Source organism: Manis pentadactyla, chromosome 12 (genome assembly GCF_030020395.1).
Source record: "Manis pentadactyla isolate mManPen7 chromosome 12, mManPen7.hap1, whole genome shotgun sequence".
NCBI classification, from domain to species: Eukaryota; Metazoa; Chordata; class Mammalia; order Pholidota; family Manidae; genus Manis; species Manis pentadactyla.
In genome coordinates this window covers 60,404,478-60,424,611 of record NC_080030.1, presented here as the reverse complement: position 1 = coordinate 60,424,611, position 20,134 = coordinate 60,404,478, and the positions used below count along the sequence as shown (strand labels likewise).

The 20,134-nt window shown below is 39.6% G+C and overlaps 1 protein-coding gene across 6 annotated transcripts in view; it reads right to left on the bottom strand.

Moving 5' to 3' along the window:
* ARHGAP18 (Rho GTPase activating protein 18) overlaps positions 1-20,134 on the bottom strand; it is a 167,402-nt gene that overhangs the window by 66,378 nt on the left and 80,890 nt on the right. For 2 of the 6 annotated variants that reach the window (XM_057489266.1, XM_036903826.2), the window contains exon 1: positions 13,187-13,582. The exons of 3 other annotated variants lie outside the window; for them this stretch is intronic. In XM_057489266.1, coding sequence (XP_057345249.1) covers positions 13,187-13,368 — 182 coding nt within the window. In that variant the 5' untranslated portion in view covers positions 13,369-13,582. Of the gene's footprint in view, positions 1-13,186; positions 13,583-20,134 lie in introns of those variants that run through there. One more of the 6 variants, XM_036903822.2, reaches the window with a different exon arrangement.

Sequence of the window (20,134 nt, the reverse complement as noted above, 5' to 3'; positions counted from 1 at the left end):
CTACTTAACTACCTCTATGATTTTGGAAAATCACTTAACTTCTCTAATCTTAAATTCTCCTGTCTATGAAATGGGAAGAATATCAACAGCCTTGACTGCTTTGTTTACAGTGAGTTATCAGATGAGAATTCCTCATGACCTGTCACATAGGCAAACTGTGAAGAGGGCACTCAAGTTAGTATCACTGTTAACATGTGTATAATTAAATATAACTGCCCCTCCCATAGTTTAGAAAGGTCACCTTTCCCCTTTTACCAGGTTCAGAGAAATTGTTTATCCTCTAAGGACAGCTTGCTGTTCTTAGTCTTTTGGTCTCAGGGCTCTTTGACACAATTGAAAATTTTCCAGAATCTCCCAAATCTCTCTTTTGCTTATATAGGTTGTATCTATTGATACATATACTACCAGATATTAAAACTGAAAAAAAAAACCTTAAATAGTTGATTTAATAAGAATAAAATCTTAACATAAACAACTTCTTGGGGAAAAAAGAAAAACTATTTTTCATACCACTCCCCAAGAAGAGTCAAATGGGTAACACTGTCTTACATTTTTGAAACCGTCTTTAATGTCTGGCTTAATAGAAGACATCTGGATTCTCACATCTGCTTTTGCATTCAATCTTTTGCAATATTGCACATCATGTAGTCTCTGGGAAGCTCCCCTATACTCTTATGAGAGAATGAGACAAGCCAATAGCATCTCAGTGTTATTATGAAAATTGTTTTGATCTCCAAGTCCCCGAAAAATGGTCTTGAGACCCCCAGATTTGCCTGGACCACACTTTGAAAGCTGCTGTTCTAGAATTTCTCAAAAACACCACTTCATGGATCTCAAACAGCACTTTTCAATTTTGTGGGCAATGCTCCAGACAGCCTCACTGAAAGAAACAGACACTCTTTCCTAGTGACTCTTGACCTACTTCTTTGTTTATTTTATTTTAGTTTTATAGCCTTTCATCAACTGGGACTTATTCCAATAATACATCCATGTTTAACTTATTCTACAATGACAAAGAAGAAAACGTCACTTAAAAACCCCTGCCTTGCCAATAGCTTTCCTAATTTGCTTTTATCCATCACATATATAAGGGGCAGAAATTCTAAGTTTCCCCTGTTGGCCAGTGTATTTGAAAATATGCATTTTCCTTAATGCTCCAGTGTTATCCACACTTCTATCTCAAGGCAAATTCATTCGGAATAGGATATTTCTTTGAACTCATATTTAACTATCCGGTCCAATGTCTACTTTTTGTCCCCCTGACCATCAAGAGTCCTGTTGTTATACTCATATCCAATTTGTCTTCTGGTTCTGCCCCTTCTAGAGGCATTTTTGTGGCCCCAGTTTGCTTTCTTGAAGTCCTTTGATGCTAGGAGGCGGTTCTTTCTACTTTGTTTTCTTACCAGATTCTTTCTAAAGCTACACATTTTTTTATTCTCTTGATCCTACATTTATTTCCACTGCAAGAAAAGAAGCCGCTGGATTGGGAAATTCAAGACAGAAGAATAAGGTTAATTTTGGGGCTATTTTTGTTGTTTATAATGTGCAAAAAAAAGCCTTCTTATCCAGATCATCAACCACAGATGTTATCAACCACAATGACCAGCTATCTTGGATAAAGCCACACTTCCTGAAGTGTAAGCTTTCTAATGGTACTGGAGTCTAGAGATTTAAACCTACCCCATCATTTTCTAGATGAGGTAATGGGACCCCAGGGTTAAAATTTCTGCAGTCACCCCTCAAAGTGATGGTAGAACCAAGATTAGGGTCCTCCCCTCTTCTTCCATAGTCATTTTATATTATACCAAACAGACTAAAGAGGATGTTTTAAAATTTCACTATTATAGACTAGATGGACAGAGCCTAGAAAGACAAGAAAGCAGAATTTACTTTTTTTCACATCAGATGCTCCACTCTTTCTGCATTTGGATTGTACATAACAAAACCCAAGTTATCTTGTTGACACAAACTATAATTAACGTTTTTCAATGACCACCACACTTAATCTGGAGAACACACATTTGACAATTGAAACATACCTCTTTAAATTACATGAGAAACCTTCTCCAATGCTTTTTCTAAAATACGGTTAGGGTCACACTGGGGCAAGACCTTAAAATATTAACCCCTTCTAAAAATACTTTCTTTGTTTTAAAAAAGTTTAAAATTTTTTAATGTTTTAAAAATTCACTCTGCTTCCCCAACATTATCTCCATCTTGGGGGGAAAGAAAAAGTTTCTGCTAGGTAGATTTTTCTCTTTCGTTTCGGCAGTGATACAAAAGGAATAATCACTGCCATCATGGGATGGTGAAGCTATTAATAGTCTGTAATGGCCCTGTCCCTCAAAATACACTGAATTTGAATGACTAGGAAGAGCTACAGCCTATGAATGACCCAAATCATTTTTTACCCCTTGGAAGTGAATGCCTACTATTGTTTGGCTGAAAGCAGTAATTATTAGAAGCGGCTCTGACATCCAGAAAGAAAGAACACTTACAATGCATGAAGGCAGTAAGAAGTTGATTAGGAAGCAATACCACTGTGGCCGCTCCCCACTCCAGGCAGGCTTCAGAACCCAAGGAAAGGATTCCTTATCTCCTCCCTCTGACCCAATTGCTATAGTTTGAAAAGTACATTTTTTTTTTCACATTTCAAACAAACTTACTTGTACTCTTTGTATATATTCTTACCCCTTTCATTTCAGGTGGGGGAATAAAATTTACTCATTATTTCTTTCAGCTACCTTTTTCTTTAAAAAATAAAAGTCACAACATCTGTATAGCACATCCTACTCTTCAGAGTAGTCACCCAATTTTCACACAAGCCACATCATGAACAAATGAACAGACTGTCCTCTACACAACACTACCTAGGTAAAATGAAGACGAGAAGAACATTAGTGATACTGCTGAGAGCTAGCTTTGAAAAGCTGGCTTTATCGCTCTCATAGAGAACTATGGCAACACAAATTCAGAGGATATTGCCAAAAGAACAGGGATACAGGCAGCACCATCCCCAGGCTTAGGGGAATGAAAAGAGGGAAGGCACAAGTCAGGAAGGCATGCAGAGAAGTCAAGCAATAGCTAAGGCACGTTGGAGAAACTCCCTTCCTTCTTCTGCACAGACACGGAGCACACAATGGGGAAGTTGGGGACTGTCACTGGCCACCAGACCGAGGTCTTTCCTCTTAGATCTCTGGTTCTGGGTAGAAGTGAGAGCCTTTGTTCCTGAGCTCCCCAGATCTGTCTCATGAAGTTCTTCCTCCTTAACTGGAGAGAAAACTCAACATGTAGCTAAGCTGTAGCCACAGGATCTCCTGCCAAAATCATTTTCCAAGACGAGGGTAAAGGGATCTGAAAAGGAGCTTCGGCATAAAATATCAAGATCTTGGAATACTGGTTCAGAGCATATCAAATCGAGTTTGCATATGCACTGCTTTCAGTTTGTCAATTCAATCTGTCCCCGTAACTTGTATCCACCTGACACAGTTCTTCTCCAGGACTCTTACCTTTTCTTATTCCGGTTAGTTGTGCAGCCACCTGGAGATTAAACCCCATCAGCTACTCTGCATTCTGATCACGGGCTCTCCAGTTGTATCTGCTTTTCAGTTGTCTTACCCTATTTCATATCATGGTACCTTTCTCCACGGGGGGTTGGAATAAAGAAAGATACTTCCTCACTTCTTCAGGCTCCCCGCAGGCTTTACAACATACGGCACTGTGCTCACACTACACTGTGTGTTCCCTGGGGCAATAATCTGTGGGCTTTTAGTTTTCATCTGAATATATCTGGGTTCAGTGAACTGACTGCCACAGCAGATGCTTATTCACTGTTCAATTATTAATTATTGAATTATTGCTGCCTGTGAAACAACCTTTTAATTTCTAAGGCAGTGTTTATTTAATTGTGCAAAACTATACAAGTATACGACAGGAACAAGAAAAGTAGACAGCAAAGAAATCAGTCATCAGGAAACAAAAGGCAATTAACAGGTAATTGTTCTATGCCTCTGTAACTCTGAGTATTTAGCCTGAAAGTAGGCTTCCTTAAGAGGGAGTAGAAAGACACAAAAGAAAGGGCTGATTTCATATTAGACAATACCTATTATTAAGTCACAAATTAGCACTGGCTTACATTTTGTTAAGTACACATTCCCTGGTTCTATCCTATCAAGTCAATCTCTAACACAAAGTTTAAATATTTGTTGAATGCCTACTATATGTTGGCACCTTATCAGAGACATGGTAAGGTAGATTATTAATGACACTAACACCAGGTACGGGTGGAATTTTCCACTTCCTCACTAGCCTAGTGGCCCAGATGACATTCCAGCATAAGCCTCTGGGTCATGACTTCTGCTTAAGACATTGTCCCTAATATGCTTCAGGCTACGCTGTGGTTTACCACTCCTTCCTCAGTAAGAATTTCACTTCCTCTCTGATTGCTACTGCTATCCACTCACCTCCACCTCGTGTGCTCCTATCCCCGCAAACAGCCATTTCTGTAGATGCAGAACAATAATTTGAGATCACCTGCACAGCCCATCCTGAGATCCCATCCTCTCCTGTGGTCTGTGCCTCTCAGACCTCCTGAGTCTATCTGAAGCCGACTCATTAAGACTGTTCTTTCCTGATGGGTGTACAGTTTCTTGCCATAATTATATCTAATACCTGGTTCTTGTTTCCCAACCATGTGACTTCAAAGGTAGTTATCAGCATCCAAAATTTTCACCATTTTATCTATTTTTACTGCTCTTGACAAATCAAATTTTTTGCCTTTTCCATGTCAATGCTATGCTCTTTTCTTTTTGAGGTTTTCATCAAGTTCTCAACACACTTGCAGAGATGAAATGAAGAAGGGGGTCCACTAATGAAGACCAAGTCTTCCCATCTTCCCTGATGTTTTTGAACTTGTCATTCAAAAGCCCTCATAATGTCTTCTATTAGCTCAGAATCTCATCATTACAGTTTGCCAATATGCCGTAAAGCACAAGTTAATATAGATGAATTTACACTAACATGCAAGTCTCACTAACAAACTTAACCATATACTTGGATCTGAGATCCAGGAGAAATGTTCAGCTGTTGACAAGGCTTTTCATTCTGGGTGTTGACTGACTAGTTGACAAAATAGAATTTTCTGATATTCCCCTCTAGTTCATAAAGTAGGTTGCTATTGACTCATAATGCCTGCCATCATACTAACAAAACAGTTGTGAATATAACACCAAATAAGAACATTAATATTTTTAAAGTTATTTTTGGAATAGTAGAGTATAATATTGGTGTTACTTATTTCCTATGGACAACTTCTTGCCCTTTGTATGACATGTATATACATTGACATCAACTTTCCTTTGCTTATAAAAGCATGGACACAAGGCAACGTGATTAAAAAAAAAAAAAGCTTTTGATAATAACCAAAGCTAAATAGATGGGTATTTTGTGGAAAGATGTGGGCATTGCTATTAGATTCTTCTTGGTTCTTTGTCATTATTTATCACAAGAAGGAAATCATCTCACATCTCAGTGGGGCTAGAGGAGAATAAAGCCACCCTTCCAGAGCCACCTTAGGCCAGCCAGAGGAAGGCCATAGACAAACACTGGAAGAAAATGTTAAAAGTGAAAGGATATCTGTGTTTATGTTACACAATAAGAAGGGAGAGTATATTTATACGTTATTTCAGAGTAATGCCTGTGAACAGTAATACTAGGACAACTGAAAACAGCAGCGACATCATGGCAAATATCTGGATAGGAAAAAAGAAAGCTGCTTCCCTTAGGCAGCAAAGTGTAATTTTATGGATAGCGCCAAATGACCTTCAAATACTGTATCATGTTCCACTGATAAGTACTGAAGGCCAGGAAGTATTTTTATAAGCCAGGTGCTAAAAGTCAGCTCTACTGAGGAGATGTTGGGGGTGGAGAAATAATTTCCAACTAATCAAATAATTCAGCCAAATTTAGAAACAGTTCATCCATAATATTTTCCACAAAATGTCTTCTGTAGTCAGCTGCAAAGTAGAATACGTAAATATTACAGGGCAATGTTTCCTTTTTAAATGAGATTATCTAAGGCCGCTTTTTTCTTAGTATGTTTTAGAATCTTAGCTGACCCAACACCAGATATGTGAATGCAAGTAGCCTAAAATACATACAAAATATAAATAAGACCATGGGCAACTAAAGGCAATTTTCAATTGTAAAATGCTGCTGGGGGATGGGAACATTTGAAGGAAAAAACAAAACAAAACAAAAATCCCACAAAAACAAGTGTGTTAAGTGAAAGCCATTGAGCTCTGTTGAGAGGATTAGAACAGGGCTCAGAGGACATTAAGACCTAATACAGCAATGAGAGACAGACAAGGATTTTATGGAAGGAATTATGGGAACCTGCAAGAGGTGAGGAGAAAAAATGCAGAGGTAAAGAAAAAAATTAATAAGAAAACAACTAATGCTATCCCCTAGCATTACCACAGCATCTAAGAGTTACGGGCACACTAAGATCTGGTAAATGCCCTCCACAGACACATCAAATTCTTGAAGGATTGAAGCCCCAAGCTATAAGTTCATGAACCTGGGCTAATTTAATTTCTATCCTAAGAGGAAGTCCCTGAATCTCCAGCTCATCACCAGGCTTATGCTAGCCTGCTATTTACCTGTTGCTTACATGAGGCACCAAAATTCCCACTTAATCAAAAGTAACATGGCATCTGATTCCAAAATGCCATTCCATGTGAGAATTCAGAACAGGCTAAGGAGTCCATAAGTAGTTAATGCCTTTGAGAGTTCCCTCCCTAGCCATGGCTGAGGCTACTGGCACTGTATACAAAGCTGATGTTGCAATGGAATATTACTCAGCCATAAAAACAAATGAAATCTTGCTATTTGTTCATGGACGCACCTAGAGGGTATTATGCTAAGTGAAATAGGACATAAGCAATTTGCACATGATTTCACTTACATGTGAAATTTTTTTAAATGAACAAAACAAATAGACTTATAAATACAGAGAACTGGTGGTTGCAGTGGAAGATGGTGGGTAGAGAGATGAATTAGGTGAAGGAGATAAAGATGTACAAACTTCCAATTATGAAATAAATTAGTCATGGGATGAAAGTACAGCATAGGAAATATAAATAATTTTGTAATATTTTTGTATGGTGACATGGTAACTACATTTATTGTGGTGAGCACTTTGTAATATATATAATTGTCAAATCACTATGATGTAACCTGAAACCAATATAATATTGTATACCAATTGTACAATCGAAAAAGAAAAAAAAAGTTGATGCTAAATCAGTGTCCAGCTCAAGGATTTCCACCTTTAGTCTTCCATTGCCATCCCTTTTATTCTCTTCCGCTTTCCCCATTGTTCCATACCTGGATTCTCCTTTCTACTCATTCCCTACAAATAAGTAATCCAGGTTGGTTGATTCCTATTTTTTCCCAAAGGTCACCTGCTGGATTGCCTTCCTGAACCCCACATTCTGCACTGGCCAAGGCTCCCAGGACCTTCCATCCCAGCCAGGTCTGGTACCCATGTCCCTCTTGCCAGGAAAGGAAGGTGGAAGAAAGAACTGTTTTCTCAGAAGCTAACATTGCAGAAGAGATGGGTCAATCAAATAGACAGCAGAGTCCTCTAGAGACCAGAACAGTCTGAGTAAATTCTAAATGGAGATGAAAGGATTAAGAGGATATAGTGCCTCGCAGGGCAGAAGCAGTATATGTACAGTGGACACCAAAGGCATTGTAGCTGGGGTAAATGATGGCACGAAAGATAAACTTCCTTAGCTGTCTTTCCAAAATAAGTCTGCGATACCTAGGTTACCAAATACTTTCCAGTGAAGATTCAAGACTAAGATCTTTCTTCTGTTGTTCTCCTTTTAACTTCTTTTTTTACAACTACAGTGTTTGAGGGCCAAGTATTAAGCGTCCCCATCTCATCAAGAACTTTAGTTATCTGCTGAAGCAGGTTTGACAAAGTAAAATGCATAGCTTTCGTAAGAAGTACTTGTGAAACTCTAATAAATGCCAACCAGCCTAATACAAGAATGTTAATTTCTTAATCCAATAGCTTTATGAATAGAAAAGTTTCACTGAACAACAATGCCTACATTTATTCATTGGTCTTGCCTCATTAAGGATATTGGTTGGAATCCTGTATTTAAGTTTTATTTTTAAATATCATTGTGGTTATGGTTTAACAATGAAATTAATCCACATAATGAAGTATATTTTCCATTTCAAGTAATGAAATGGACACTGAAAAGAACAGTGAAATTGTAAAAAAATCAGTGTCAATGTTTTGGTGGAGTGAAACTTGGATTCTTGCTTGTTAATAAAAAACAGATTGCTAAGTTGTGATTCATACATTTACTCAAGAAACACTGACTCCTCATTAGGTTGTAAGGTACCACACATGTTGATGTCTAAAGTCCAAAGAAACACAGGGCTTCATCTCAGATCCCCATGAGTCTACATTCTGAAAGAGGAGATAAAACATGGAGGAAAATGGCACAGGGCAGCACTGGCTTCCTGCTGTGCGAGTGGTGCAGACAGTAGGTGCCGCCATCCTCATCTCCAGTTAAACACTGATCTGTTGAGATCTGATCAATCTCAGAACGTGTAAAAAATGTTTGTAGCACAGTAAGAGTAGGTAAAAAGAGAGATTCCAGTCTCTTGTTATACCTTATTCTAATTTTATAAAAGCACTCCCCAGAGCCAGCAATGTCTTCCTGTTATTTGATTCAACTTTACTTTCCTCTAATTTAAGCCCATTTCCTCTGAGCAAATAAGGACTTAATCTGTGTCCTCTTCATATTAACCCCTTTGCTGGGAATACTTTAAAGTTAGTCCATTCCTATAGGTTGAATTGGCCAGGGACTATCATTCCTTTACATTTTCCTCCTATATTTTAAAGAACTGTGTCTTAAAAACACACCATCTGGTATATATTCTTCAAGTATCTGGATCATGAAGAACTGCCTGCAGGTAACTGTATATAATCTTTGTTCTGAAATTTTCCCTTTGGGCCTTTTTTGGATGGTCTCTTGTTCCGCAAGTGAAACTTTCAAGCTGATGGTGACTTTAGAAGCAGGAACCTTTTTAGGCCCATGTGGGTGGTCCTTGGCACGGATACCAACGTTAGAAACCTAATAAATGTTTTTTTTTCCTCACCGAGAAGTGAGCACTGTTATTAATTGCTTTCCATGGCTCTGCTTTCTTTTTTAAAAAGCTTTGCTGATTATTTGCCTTAATATTATGCTAATAAAAGTAAGGGGATGCTAACTAATTCAGTCTCTTTAGTAGTAACTAAGCATCAGAGAGAGAGGGGGATAATTTGCATATTTTCATGATTGGAGTGAATTGGCATTTAAATACTCATCATCAACTCTGAAGAAAAATAATAATAGATATTGGGCCAGCCTAGCCAGAAAAAATTTCTTCAGTGGAACCATCTAAAACCCAAGTATTTTAAGAGACATTTTGCTTCTAAGCATCAATCTCAGATGATAAGGATGCGCATTCAAACACAAGGCAACCATCTGCATCATAAATACATTTCAGTTCCTCTCTGCAGAAGGAATTCATTTACTGCTGAAGGCCATTCACTTCCACTTCTGAGTGCTTATTCCTCAAAAAGCTTCCAAGTATTGTGAGAACAATGATTAAAAGAGGATCTTTCCATCTGCACTGCATTAGGCTGCAAGACAGCCCCTCCTGCAGAAATAGCTTTTGCATAATTCATTGTGCCATTTTAAACCCCAATCAGTGAGTTGCAATAAGCTCTGGAGTAAGTACAGAGGAGGCAAGAGAGACTGACAGTTACTGACTACCTCCTAAGCATTCACCTAAACCTTCACTTTGGGCTACTGTTCCATGAAACACCACCATACATATACATACCCTCACCGTATCTCCAATAGGTTCTTACTTCCACCTGAATGGCCATCATCACTCTGAGGTCATGTTAATGGCCCACAAAGGAGTATTTCTTAGGTTATTATCACAGGAGAATTTAGGAAAAAGAGACTCTACTGGAACACAGAAGAAGTTGGCCTAATCTCCAGCTCTACTGTTCATGGGGTGAGCATAACAGGTAATTCACTCTACAACAGGAACAATAATGATACCTCAAAGTCTTTTTCAACTCTAAAAATTATGTGACTTATCTGTTCATACTGAGTTTTAATGTATAAAGCCTTAATTTAGTATGCTACACTTCCTTAGTGTTGCATTTCTTAAAAAAATAAAAAGAAAAACTAAGGGGGTAGGGAAGGGTCTCTCTGGGTACTCCCACTTACCCCTCAACCATAGGAGTTATGCTTTGATTTGTTATTTGGAGAACCATTTAAAAATGCACTAGAAAAGGAATCTGGGACTACAGAAAATTAGAAAAACAATTTCCTGAGGTATCTCAAAGTAAAAATATTTTTAAAAAAAACTTTTACAGAATCTTTAAGCTTTAAACACTGAAAAATTAATTAAGCAGAAGGTTTTAATGATGGTATGCAATGTATATTATTTTGAACCAGGACAGGTGGTGAGAAATTATGCAAGCAATAGGGTTGAGGACATGGACTGCAAATTTTATAATAAAATTTCTCACTTCCCATTTCTTCTTATTCCATAGGCCCTGGTAATAAAAATTTTGAAGCTTTATTTATAGGTGACATTAATATACAGGTGACATATGGAAAAGTTACTGAATTTAGTTTGACAGTTTAGTAAGAATAATTTTGAAAGATACTACAACTTGAAAAACTGAATTCAGTGGAAGTTATCTTCACATAAATGATTTTATTTTTAAATCAATAACTCACAATAATCGAAAATTCAACCCTAAACATTAAATACTGACAAAATCTTAGAAAGTACAATTGGAGGGTGGTAGGAACCTTCCTGAGTTGTTTTGAATATGACAATGAATTGTTATTTTACAACAGTGCTATCCAAGTGGATTAAAAGGCAAGCCACAAAAGTAATTCAAAATTTTCTAGTGGCCACATTAAAAAAGTAAAAAAGAGGTGAAATTTCAGTATTATACTTTATTTAACTTAATATACCTAAAATATTACCATTGCAACATGCAATCAATGTAAAACTCATTGAGATCTTTCCCTTTTTTTTCCCCCCCATTCTAAATCTTCAAAATCCTCTAACTTATGCTTGTATCACAACTCAACTTGGACTAGCCACGTTTCAGGGGCTCAGTCACTGTACTGACAGCACCAAGCAGAATGAAAGGCAGGAGCGCAGGTTCTCCCCGCACAGCCCAATATATACCAATGCAATCCCCTCTCACAACCAACATGCAAACGTTAATGCCTGTTTGTCTACACACGGCTTGTTTTTTCATTGACTCAGTATAGTATGTAGTGAAAACTTACTTCACACTATGCTGAACTATGGGGCGCAGATGTATTTCAGACAAGGTAGGACTAGAACTGAGTAGGCAACAAAAACAAACATGTGCAATGAACTCCAACACAATCCTGCAAGTGGTCACTGCTCTGGAGGCTCAGATTAGGGAAATCACAAGCTGTAGAAAGAATCTGGTGGAGGCTTCATAGAAGAGTGATATGAGCTGATCTTGAAGGCTGAGTACAATTCTGCTAGGTGGAATGTGACAAGAAAAGCATTCAAGGCAGTAGTAACCATATAAGCAAAGATATAAAAGCATATACAATGAGCCTGGGGCTTATGAGTTGCCGGCCTCCACTGCCTTCCAGGGAGGTAGACCTTGCTGTGGGGGATGGTGTCAGGCATTACAGAGAAGGCTGCTACCACAATGCGCTGACCCTTGTTTGTCATACTGACACACCTGGAATACAAGTGGGAAGTTTTTAAGTAAGAAAATATCACTACCAATTAGTGTTTAAGAGATGTTAAGTACAAGAAGGATAAATACAGAGATAGTCTGGAACTGGAGTTAGGAGATCCCTGAGAGATGTTAAGGATCTGAATCAGAGGCATTGGTAGAAACAGAGTGAAAGGACACATTCAAATAGCTTTTCCCAAGCAGACTCAAAATATCTTGGCAACCAGTTAAAGTGGATGGAGGAACCAGAAAAAAAGCAAGATGATTTCAGTTTTTATTCCTGGATAGGTGGGTAGACGGCAGCCATTAACTGGGAGGGGGAATGCAGAGCAAAGAGTGGGTTTGACAGAGACTGTAACCAGTTCAGTTCTGGACCTGCTAGACTGGAAATACGTTAGGCCTTCGGCTGCCATCAGGACACCTACAGCTCACATCCACACTGTACAAGACTCAGTTGTTTTTGCCTCTATGCCTTAATAGTTTTTTGGGGTACAAAGTGTTTCCCTGGACCAGCAACACCAGCCTCAAGCTTGTTGGAAACGCAGAATCTCAGACCTCACCAACACTCACTGAATCCTAATCTGCATTTTACCAAGATTCTCAGGAGATTCCTGTGCACTTTCAAGTTACAGAAGAGCTGCTGGAAGCATTTGAAAATCTAGATCAGCAGCTCATGAAAAAGGTAGTGACCAGAAGCAAGAGAAGTTACCAGCATATACATGAGAGTGACAGAGCTTACAGATCACAAAGAACTTGAAATAGGATAGAAGAATCTGTATGGTGAAGAGGAGGTTGCATGTTTGGAATTAAAATCAGCAACATAAAGGTAAACAATGGTTCTCTCTCGTTGAACGCATCTAATAAAAGCGGAATCTTCAAGAAGAGAAAAAGGAAACAAAACCTTTAAAAATGAAAGAGCCAAGAAGTTGAATCCACATGAAAGCTATAAAGAACTTATATTTATGAGTAAGATAAACTCATATTATTATTGTTCCTTAATAGTCAAGGATGCTGAACAACAAATTTGCAGAAAAACAAAATCAAAGTGAGTAGAAGCTGATTAAATGGCAACCTGGAAGTCCCTGCTTGCTGGGCAGAGGTAACCAGAACCTGTGAGAATCTGGCTTCTGGTGCGGCAGTGCCTCACCTCTACAGGCCACAGTGTTCTCAACTGTATAATGAGGGGACTTGATGGAGAACAAGATATTCTTTTCTAAGATGTCCAGCTGTGACTGCCTACGATTTAAATTGTTGATAAGGGAGGTTCATTTGTTGCTTCCAAATATGCCCGGACAATGACAGGAAGAAGAAGCCTCCCCACCCTCAGCCCATCCCAAGCACCTCATCCCACTGGCCTACTGGGCAAACAAGTTTCCTGAAGTTTTGTTCAGAATCCAACAGCTGTTCTGAGCTGGCTTCCAGTTCACCAGGCAGTCTTCTGTGTCCTGTGTTGCCCAGGTGACGCTGACGTTGCTACGGGTGTTGCCATGAACACACCAGGATTCCCTGGCCTTGAAACCAAGAGCCCCTCCCAGACCCATGCAAGCTGCTGCTCCCTGAGGTGTAAGATCCTCTTCTTACTAGAAGCCAAGTGATTAAAAACCACTGTGCATAATTAAAATACTGTAAATCCATGTAAAAACCTTAAGATAAATATTTTTTAAATTTCTTTTTACTGCAGGCCACGGAAGTAAAGCCAGTAAGAGCAAGTTGTGCTTTAATATGGGGGGATAGTGCGCATGAATCCAAACGTGGCAGAAGAGGAAGTGCAGCAGGCAAGGGCAGGCAGCTGTTTTGGCAGCGATGGCAGGCTGGTCTGAAGGGCCCATCAGGGTAAACCTTCACTCTCCTTGTGAAGTGGGTGCAATCTGTCTATTGTCATCCTCTTGCTTTAAATTATGCTCCAGTATGAATCTGGAGAGGTGCTTTTGTTCTTCCTGTGCAGACATCCTTCACATTAATATGTGAAATCTAGTAGAGCATCTTCTCATGTAATAAACTCTTCCCTCCACAGCCAACTTGCATCAGATGGTCTCCTTCGAGTGACATGAAATCCACATGTGAAAGCCTTGTTTCACTGTGCAAGGGCTCACAGGCACACTGACCCAGCCACATATCCAAGTTAGCTCTTTAGTTAGCATCAGGGTATCTACAGCTCACATCCATCTCTTATAAGAGTCATTTGTCTTCACCACTGTGCCTTAACCAGTTGGTACCATTCAAATACTGAGAGCTACACTAACCCTGCCAACTTTTAATTCCAACACACCTCAGTTCCTACAAAGAAATTTTAAAACCCCAAATCTTCCAGGAAAGGGGGAAAACTCTGATGCATTTCAGATGTAAATGCTGATTAAATTTTCATTACCTATGCCACACAGTTGCTCCTTTATAAGAAAAAAATGAGCTTTTGATAACTTGCCAGACACAAAGATCACACCAAGATCATGAGATAGTCATTGTTACTGACAGCATTTTATGGATGAGGAAACAGCCTTAGAGAAATAAATCAGCACAACCAGAAAAGCAAGAATGGAACCCAGGCCATGTGGACTCAAAACCCATGCTCTTAGTCTGTATATGACAAAAGCATCTGAGATCTGTCCTCAAAAAGGACAATTCCAGTTATGATAGCGTTTAGAGCTGGAATAACCCTAGAAATCACTAAGTCAAATCATTCTCAACCTGAGTCTGAGAGGAACAGTAGTCCCATAAGAGGAACAGCAGCAAATCCAATGTAATCGTCAATGCTCTTAGAGACATACGTGATATTTATAAATGATCCAATCCCTGTCACTCCCTAACAATATAGGTTTGGTTGGTTGTTTTCCTTTTTTAGAAACAAAGAAGTGGGTTCAGGTACTGCATGAAATCCTCAGTGTCCTTTGTTTTCTAGACCTCATTAAGTCCAGCTCTTATTTATTCAAACATGAATATGGCAGAGCAGAAAAACTGGGTGATGTGCCCAGCAAAATACAGGTAGTTGATAGCTACGCCAAATTTCTAGCGTTTCCTGATTCTTGGTCAGTGAATAGCAAAACCAAGTACCTTCCATCAGGACAGATGGTATTATGACAGAGAAAACATATTACTCTTCAACTTTATCACCAGGTAATAAAAACAAGCAATAAATACTGTTTTACTGATAATTATTTTCCTTCTGTGAACTTTGACAGCCCAACCCACTGATTCTTAGGGGAGGCTAAACAATTAACCAGTGATACCACTTCTCATATTTCTCCAACATAGTTCCCTTATTGAAACTTACTCCTTTGGAAAGAAAGGAGCTATTGATACTAGGACTTCAGCATTCACAAACTGGGAGCCTGCAGGCTATCTCTGGCTGGGAGAAATGTTTTGTTTGGCCAGCAGAGTGTTTCAAACAGTTTTAGATGAGTTTGCCACATTTTTCTCTTCTTAACAGGTTTCTCTAGGCAGGCAGCAGGTGCCGTGGGGCTGGACCCCTTGAAGCAGGGATAAAGTGCAATTTGCTGTAGTTCCCACCACTGCGAACTGAATGGTATGCTACCTGCTGGACACTGTGGACACCTGGTTTGCAGTCTCTGCTTTACTGTATTACTATTCAAGCATTAAAATAACATGATCCACTATTTCAAAGCCATCACCAATGACTGACATCTGAATTCTGCATCAAAGTAGGGCTTACTTCATCAAGAAAACAGTGAGCACAGCAGCAGGGGGAAAGGACTGAACTAATACAGGTATCTGGATTCTGGTCCTACCCGCTTCAGCAAACAGCGGTATTTATTTGATCAAGTCACCTACGCTCAATGGATCACAGTTAGTTCCTCATTTGTAGACTAAATAGGGAAGGTGTACTAGCTACTTAAGATTTTTTTCAACTAAAAATTCCTATGAGTTATCTTACTCTAATGGTGTACAAATATATGAACTTTCCCTGAGAGGACTTTAGTAAAAGGGAGGACATGAGGGATTTTAGGAGTCAGGTAGACTAAAATTTGATACATAATTCTGTCATTTCCCATGAGATCTTAGGTTATTTAAAACACTCAGAGCATCACTTTCCTCACATTCATTCATGTACTCAAAATGGTTTATTGAGCATCTATTATGTACCTTCTAAATGCTGAGGATTTAGCAGAGAACAAAGCAAAGTCCCTGATCTCATGAAGCTCCCTCTAGTTGTAAGGAGACAGAAAATAAACAAAAATATTTACAATCTGTCAGGTGGTGAGAAGTGCTATGAAAACAGGTTAAGCAGGTTAACAGGATGGGGGAGGAAAGGTTGAATCATCAGAGATGGGAAGAGTAGACAAGGAACTTGAGCAGAGACCTGAATGAAGTATGTGTTGGTGGAGAAGGGGGTGGTACAGGGAAGATGTAGCCATGCAGATATTTGTATATAGACTGTTCTAGGCAAAATACCCAGGAGTTGTTAAAATTTAATGTGACAAACAGAACTCCTGACAGTCTCTGTGGTAAGCTCCTTTCCTCCCCATTCTTCCTCCTTTAAACAGGCCTAGTTTTCAGGATGTACTGTCTACCTTTAGATGAGCATCACACATACTAAAGCAATGCAAGCCATGGATGAGAAAACCTTACCTCTAATTCTATATTCTAAGCACTTACAATCAGCATCTGTCAAATCCCATTTTTGATAATCAAGTAAGAGAGCCAAATCCTTCCTAGACTTTTTAAGAAAAATCCTCTCATAATAAAGTATTCCAAAATACATACACGTATTTAATATTTATGATCTGCTCTCCTTGGAGGGCAGGTGGCAGAGGAAAGGAGTCCAGATCACAGTCTCCATGTCAGAAGAGCCTGGATAACATCCCAGCCCTCTGCCTGCTATGATGTATGACCTTAGTCAAGTTAATTAGCCTTTCTGAATCTGAATTTTTCACCTATGAATTGGGGACCAACATTACACACTTTCAGAGCTGTGGTCAGACTTGAGTGGGCTTATGTCCTAAAACAGACGGAAATTTCTTGACACAGAGGAAAGTTCTCAGTGATGTGTATCTATTTCTATATGGCTTCTGATTATAAGTTATAGATATCAACTCTGAGTAAGCAGAGAGAATTTTATTAAAAGCTTACTCATTGGCCCCAACAATGTCCAGCAGACAGGAATAATGCCCCAAATCACACCATGGAGTAGTCCAGAGACAATGAGGAAGACTTGACGATGCAGCTCACACCCACCAATGGCGGTAGCAGTAGATATTGCCCTATTTTTCAGTGAGAGGAGAGCTCTGCTTCCCATCAAAGTCCAGAAAGTAAGAAATTCCCCAAATGAGAGAGTGGGTGCTCAGATGCTGGGCAGACAAAAGAATGAGAGATGTCCAACGACACCACTATTAAAATGCATATATTCGCACTGAACGCCCTTTGGAGCATCAGCTCATTTGCTCAAGCAACCTCCCTCACCAAGCATGCCTCGGTCCTCTCCAAGCACTCAGCCCCATTCTGGAGGCTCCCAGCTCTGCGAGGCCTTGCACTGTGACTCTGGTGCCTACTTCCTTCCTTCCCCCGCAAATTCTCTTACAAGGCACCTCATTATAAACTGATTTACACCCTGACTATACATACTCGTATATAAACAGACATGAATCCTTTTGGGAATACACAAGGTACAGATTAAAAACAAATGCATATGTGGCTATAAATAACACTGCCTGATTCACTAATCATTTCACATGTGTATATCTCCACACACAAATGAGGTTATAACTCCTTGTTGACAGGGAACACCATCCTTTTCTCCTGTACCTGTTAGAAGCCTATTTCCTGGTCTTTGCCAATGCTCAATACCTCCCCTCCTTTAAATCTAGGATAAAGCAAAGTTTTTATAGTAAGGGTCAAATAGCTAATTCATCTACAAATATTCCTGTGTTAAGAAAAATATATTCAAACTCCTATGTAGAAAGGGGGAGGTAATCAGTGTCAATAAATTTCACAAAATATTGAAGCACTTACAATTAATCATCTTACAAAATCATTTTTTCTCCTTATTTTCAGATTTAAAAAAATACTCTCCCACTCCGAAAAATGGGAAATCCCACACTGCCCCCATTTTACCAAGAAAAAGAAAAGGCAGGTTTTTTTTTTCCCCTTCCATGGAATAACATCCCCATCTTGTGGGCACTACTGTTCAATGTTCTCAAAAATCATGGTAACATTATCAGAACTGCGACATCTCTTAATACTTTTTAGGGAGAGACACAATTGAACTACAACCACTACTGACCCATAGGCCAGAAATTCCCTATGTCTGGAATAACTATTTTTTGCACAGAAGACTTACAAATTTAAAATAATTAAAAACCTATGCTACTGAGTCAGACATCAACCCAGTCTCCAGAAAAAGAAAAAATTACACTTATTTGGATCTGCAGATACCTAAAGAGGAAGGCTTCCCATGGAAGAGTCCTCTTCTCCCAGTGAGTAAATGAACTCATTCAGGTAACATGCACTGAGATCCAGAATGGCCGGCACAGTATTGGCCATCCTCCTCTGGTCAGGATCTGCCAAGCAGAAGGCAATACATATGTGAAGGGCAGAGAGAAACTGACAAGATCCACAGTGGCTCCCAGCAGGTTCCTGGCCAAGGTCAGGAGGCTTATAATGTCTGCCTGGGCCCACTGCCAGGAGGAGGAAGGTTACCAGGTGTTCTGAAATCTGCGTACGCAAAAGAGTTGGAAAATAAAAAAGGAAGAGGAGGGTGGAAGGACAATGGAACAATGGAAAAGCAAAAGGAGGAAGCAACAAGGGTATCCTTTTCATCAAAGGGAAGAAAGGACATGAACATCTATCAAAAATGAATAAAAACAGAAAATGAGGAGAGAGGCTGAGAACAGTTCCCATCTCTTCTCCCTGTCTTCAAAGGCCCACTGGGAACTCAACCAAGTCTACAACTTAGCAGTTACCACAGATAACTTGAAGGAACTAGTCACTACCTTCTATCCTTTTGGAAATTGATGCTTTGTATTTGGTCTTGTTTATATCCATTTTCCTCATTCAAATAGTCCTTCCCTAGAGATAGAGGGAATTGTGCTCTTCAGTCCATTGGTTCTAGCCATCATTTATTTCAGAACAACCTTTTAGACTGAAGAAAGTCAGCACTGCATGATGGAGCACACGTGCAGTATAAAGGCAGATCCTCGGCATTCATCCTCAAACCATCATATCCAGATATTCACCAAAAAGTATGTGAAAACATTTTGTAGATTCAACAGGTCTTGGCATCTCCAAATTCTCTCTTAAATCTCTATGTCCTGACTGCTGTCCTGAAGAAAGTTATATTAATGCTTTGGTGCATATTAGTCTTTTTTTTTTCTTTCTGTTGCTTGTTAAAATAAACCTGTTGGATGTGAAGCCCAGTGGATGGAGTGCTAGGTTCACGGAGGAAAGGAAGGCACGGACCCAGGGGCCCACCACTCATACTACAGCCCCACCTGTGATTGCTTTATTTCTCTGACTTGAGGCCCTCTCCATGTTAGTTTCCTTTTTGAATCATGATCCTTTCTCTTTATTGACTACGTTGTCATATTTGGTCCTTTATGTATATTATTTCTAGTCCTCACGACAGCCATGCAACATAAGTGTTTCATTTTACAAATAAGGAAAGGGGTGCTCAGAGGTTAGACAGTTTGCCCAAGGCTTCATGTGCTACAGGTAGCAGGGCGGTTGGAATCAAGCCTGCTCTGGGCCCAGCAGCACAGGCTCTCTGGGGACAGGGATCCCCTCGGCATCGGTGGCACCCATGCCGTGGTGGGCGTCAGGGTGAGCTAGGGAGGGTGTGAGTCCGGGTGGGGACTGGGCAGATGATGCTCTTCAGCCAGGAGAGGTGCCTGAGTCAGGCCGGCTTGGCAAGGCAGTACTCTTGGATGAAGTTGGGTCCTGGAAGGGGCAGGTGGTGCTGGCCTGAGGCCAGGTGGCAAGAAGAGCTGCTGCCGCGGGTCAAAGGTCTTGAAAGGCAGGCTGAAGGGCCTGGGGACTCACTGAGCTGGGTTGCTCCTGTCCTGACCACCAAAACATTAACATAACTTTCTTTAGGCACTGGTTTTGTAGGGAATTTATTGGGGTATTTTTATTTGTATTTTTCAATATTAACTAACCATTCTAGAGAGTATGTTATAAAAGTTAAGCTAAATGTATTCAATATCTCACCATAATTTAGGAGCCCTGTTCCCCATTATACCTTGCAAGTATAAGTTAGATCAACAATTGTTTCCTTTTTCACTTGCTTTTACATCTATCTATCCATCCATCCATTCAAATTTCACCTAATTTTTCTCCTCAGGCAGTTTTGTTTATATA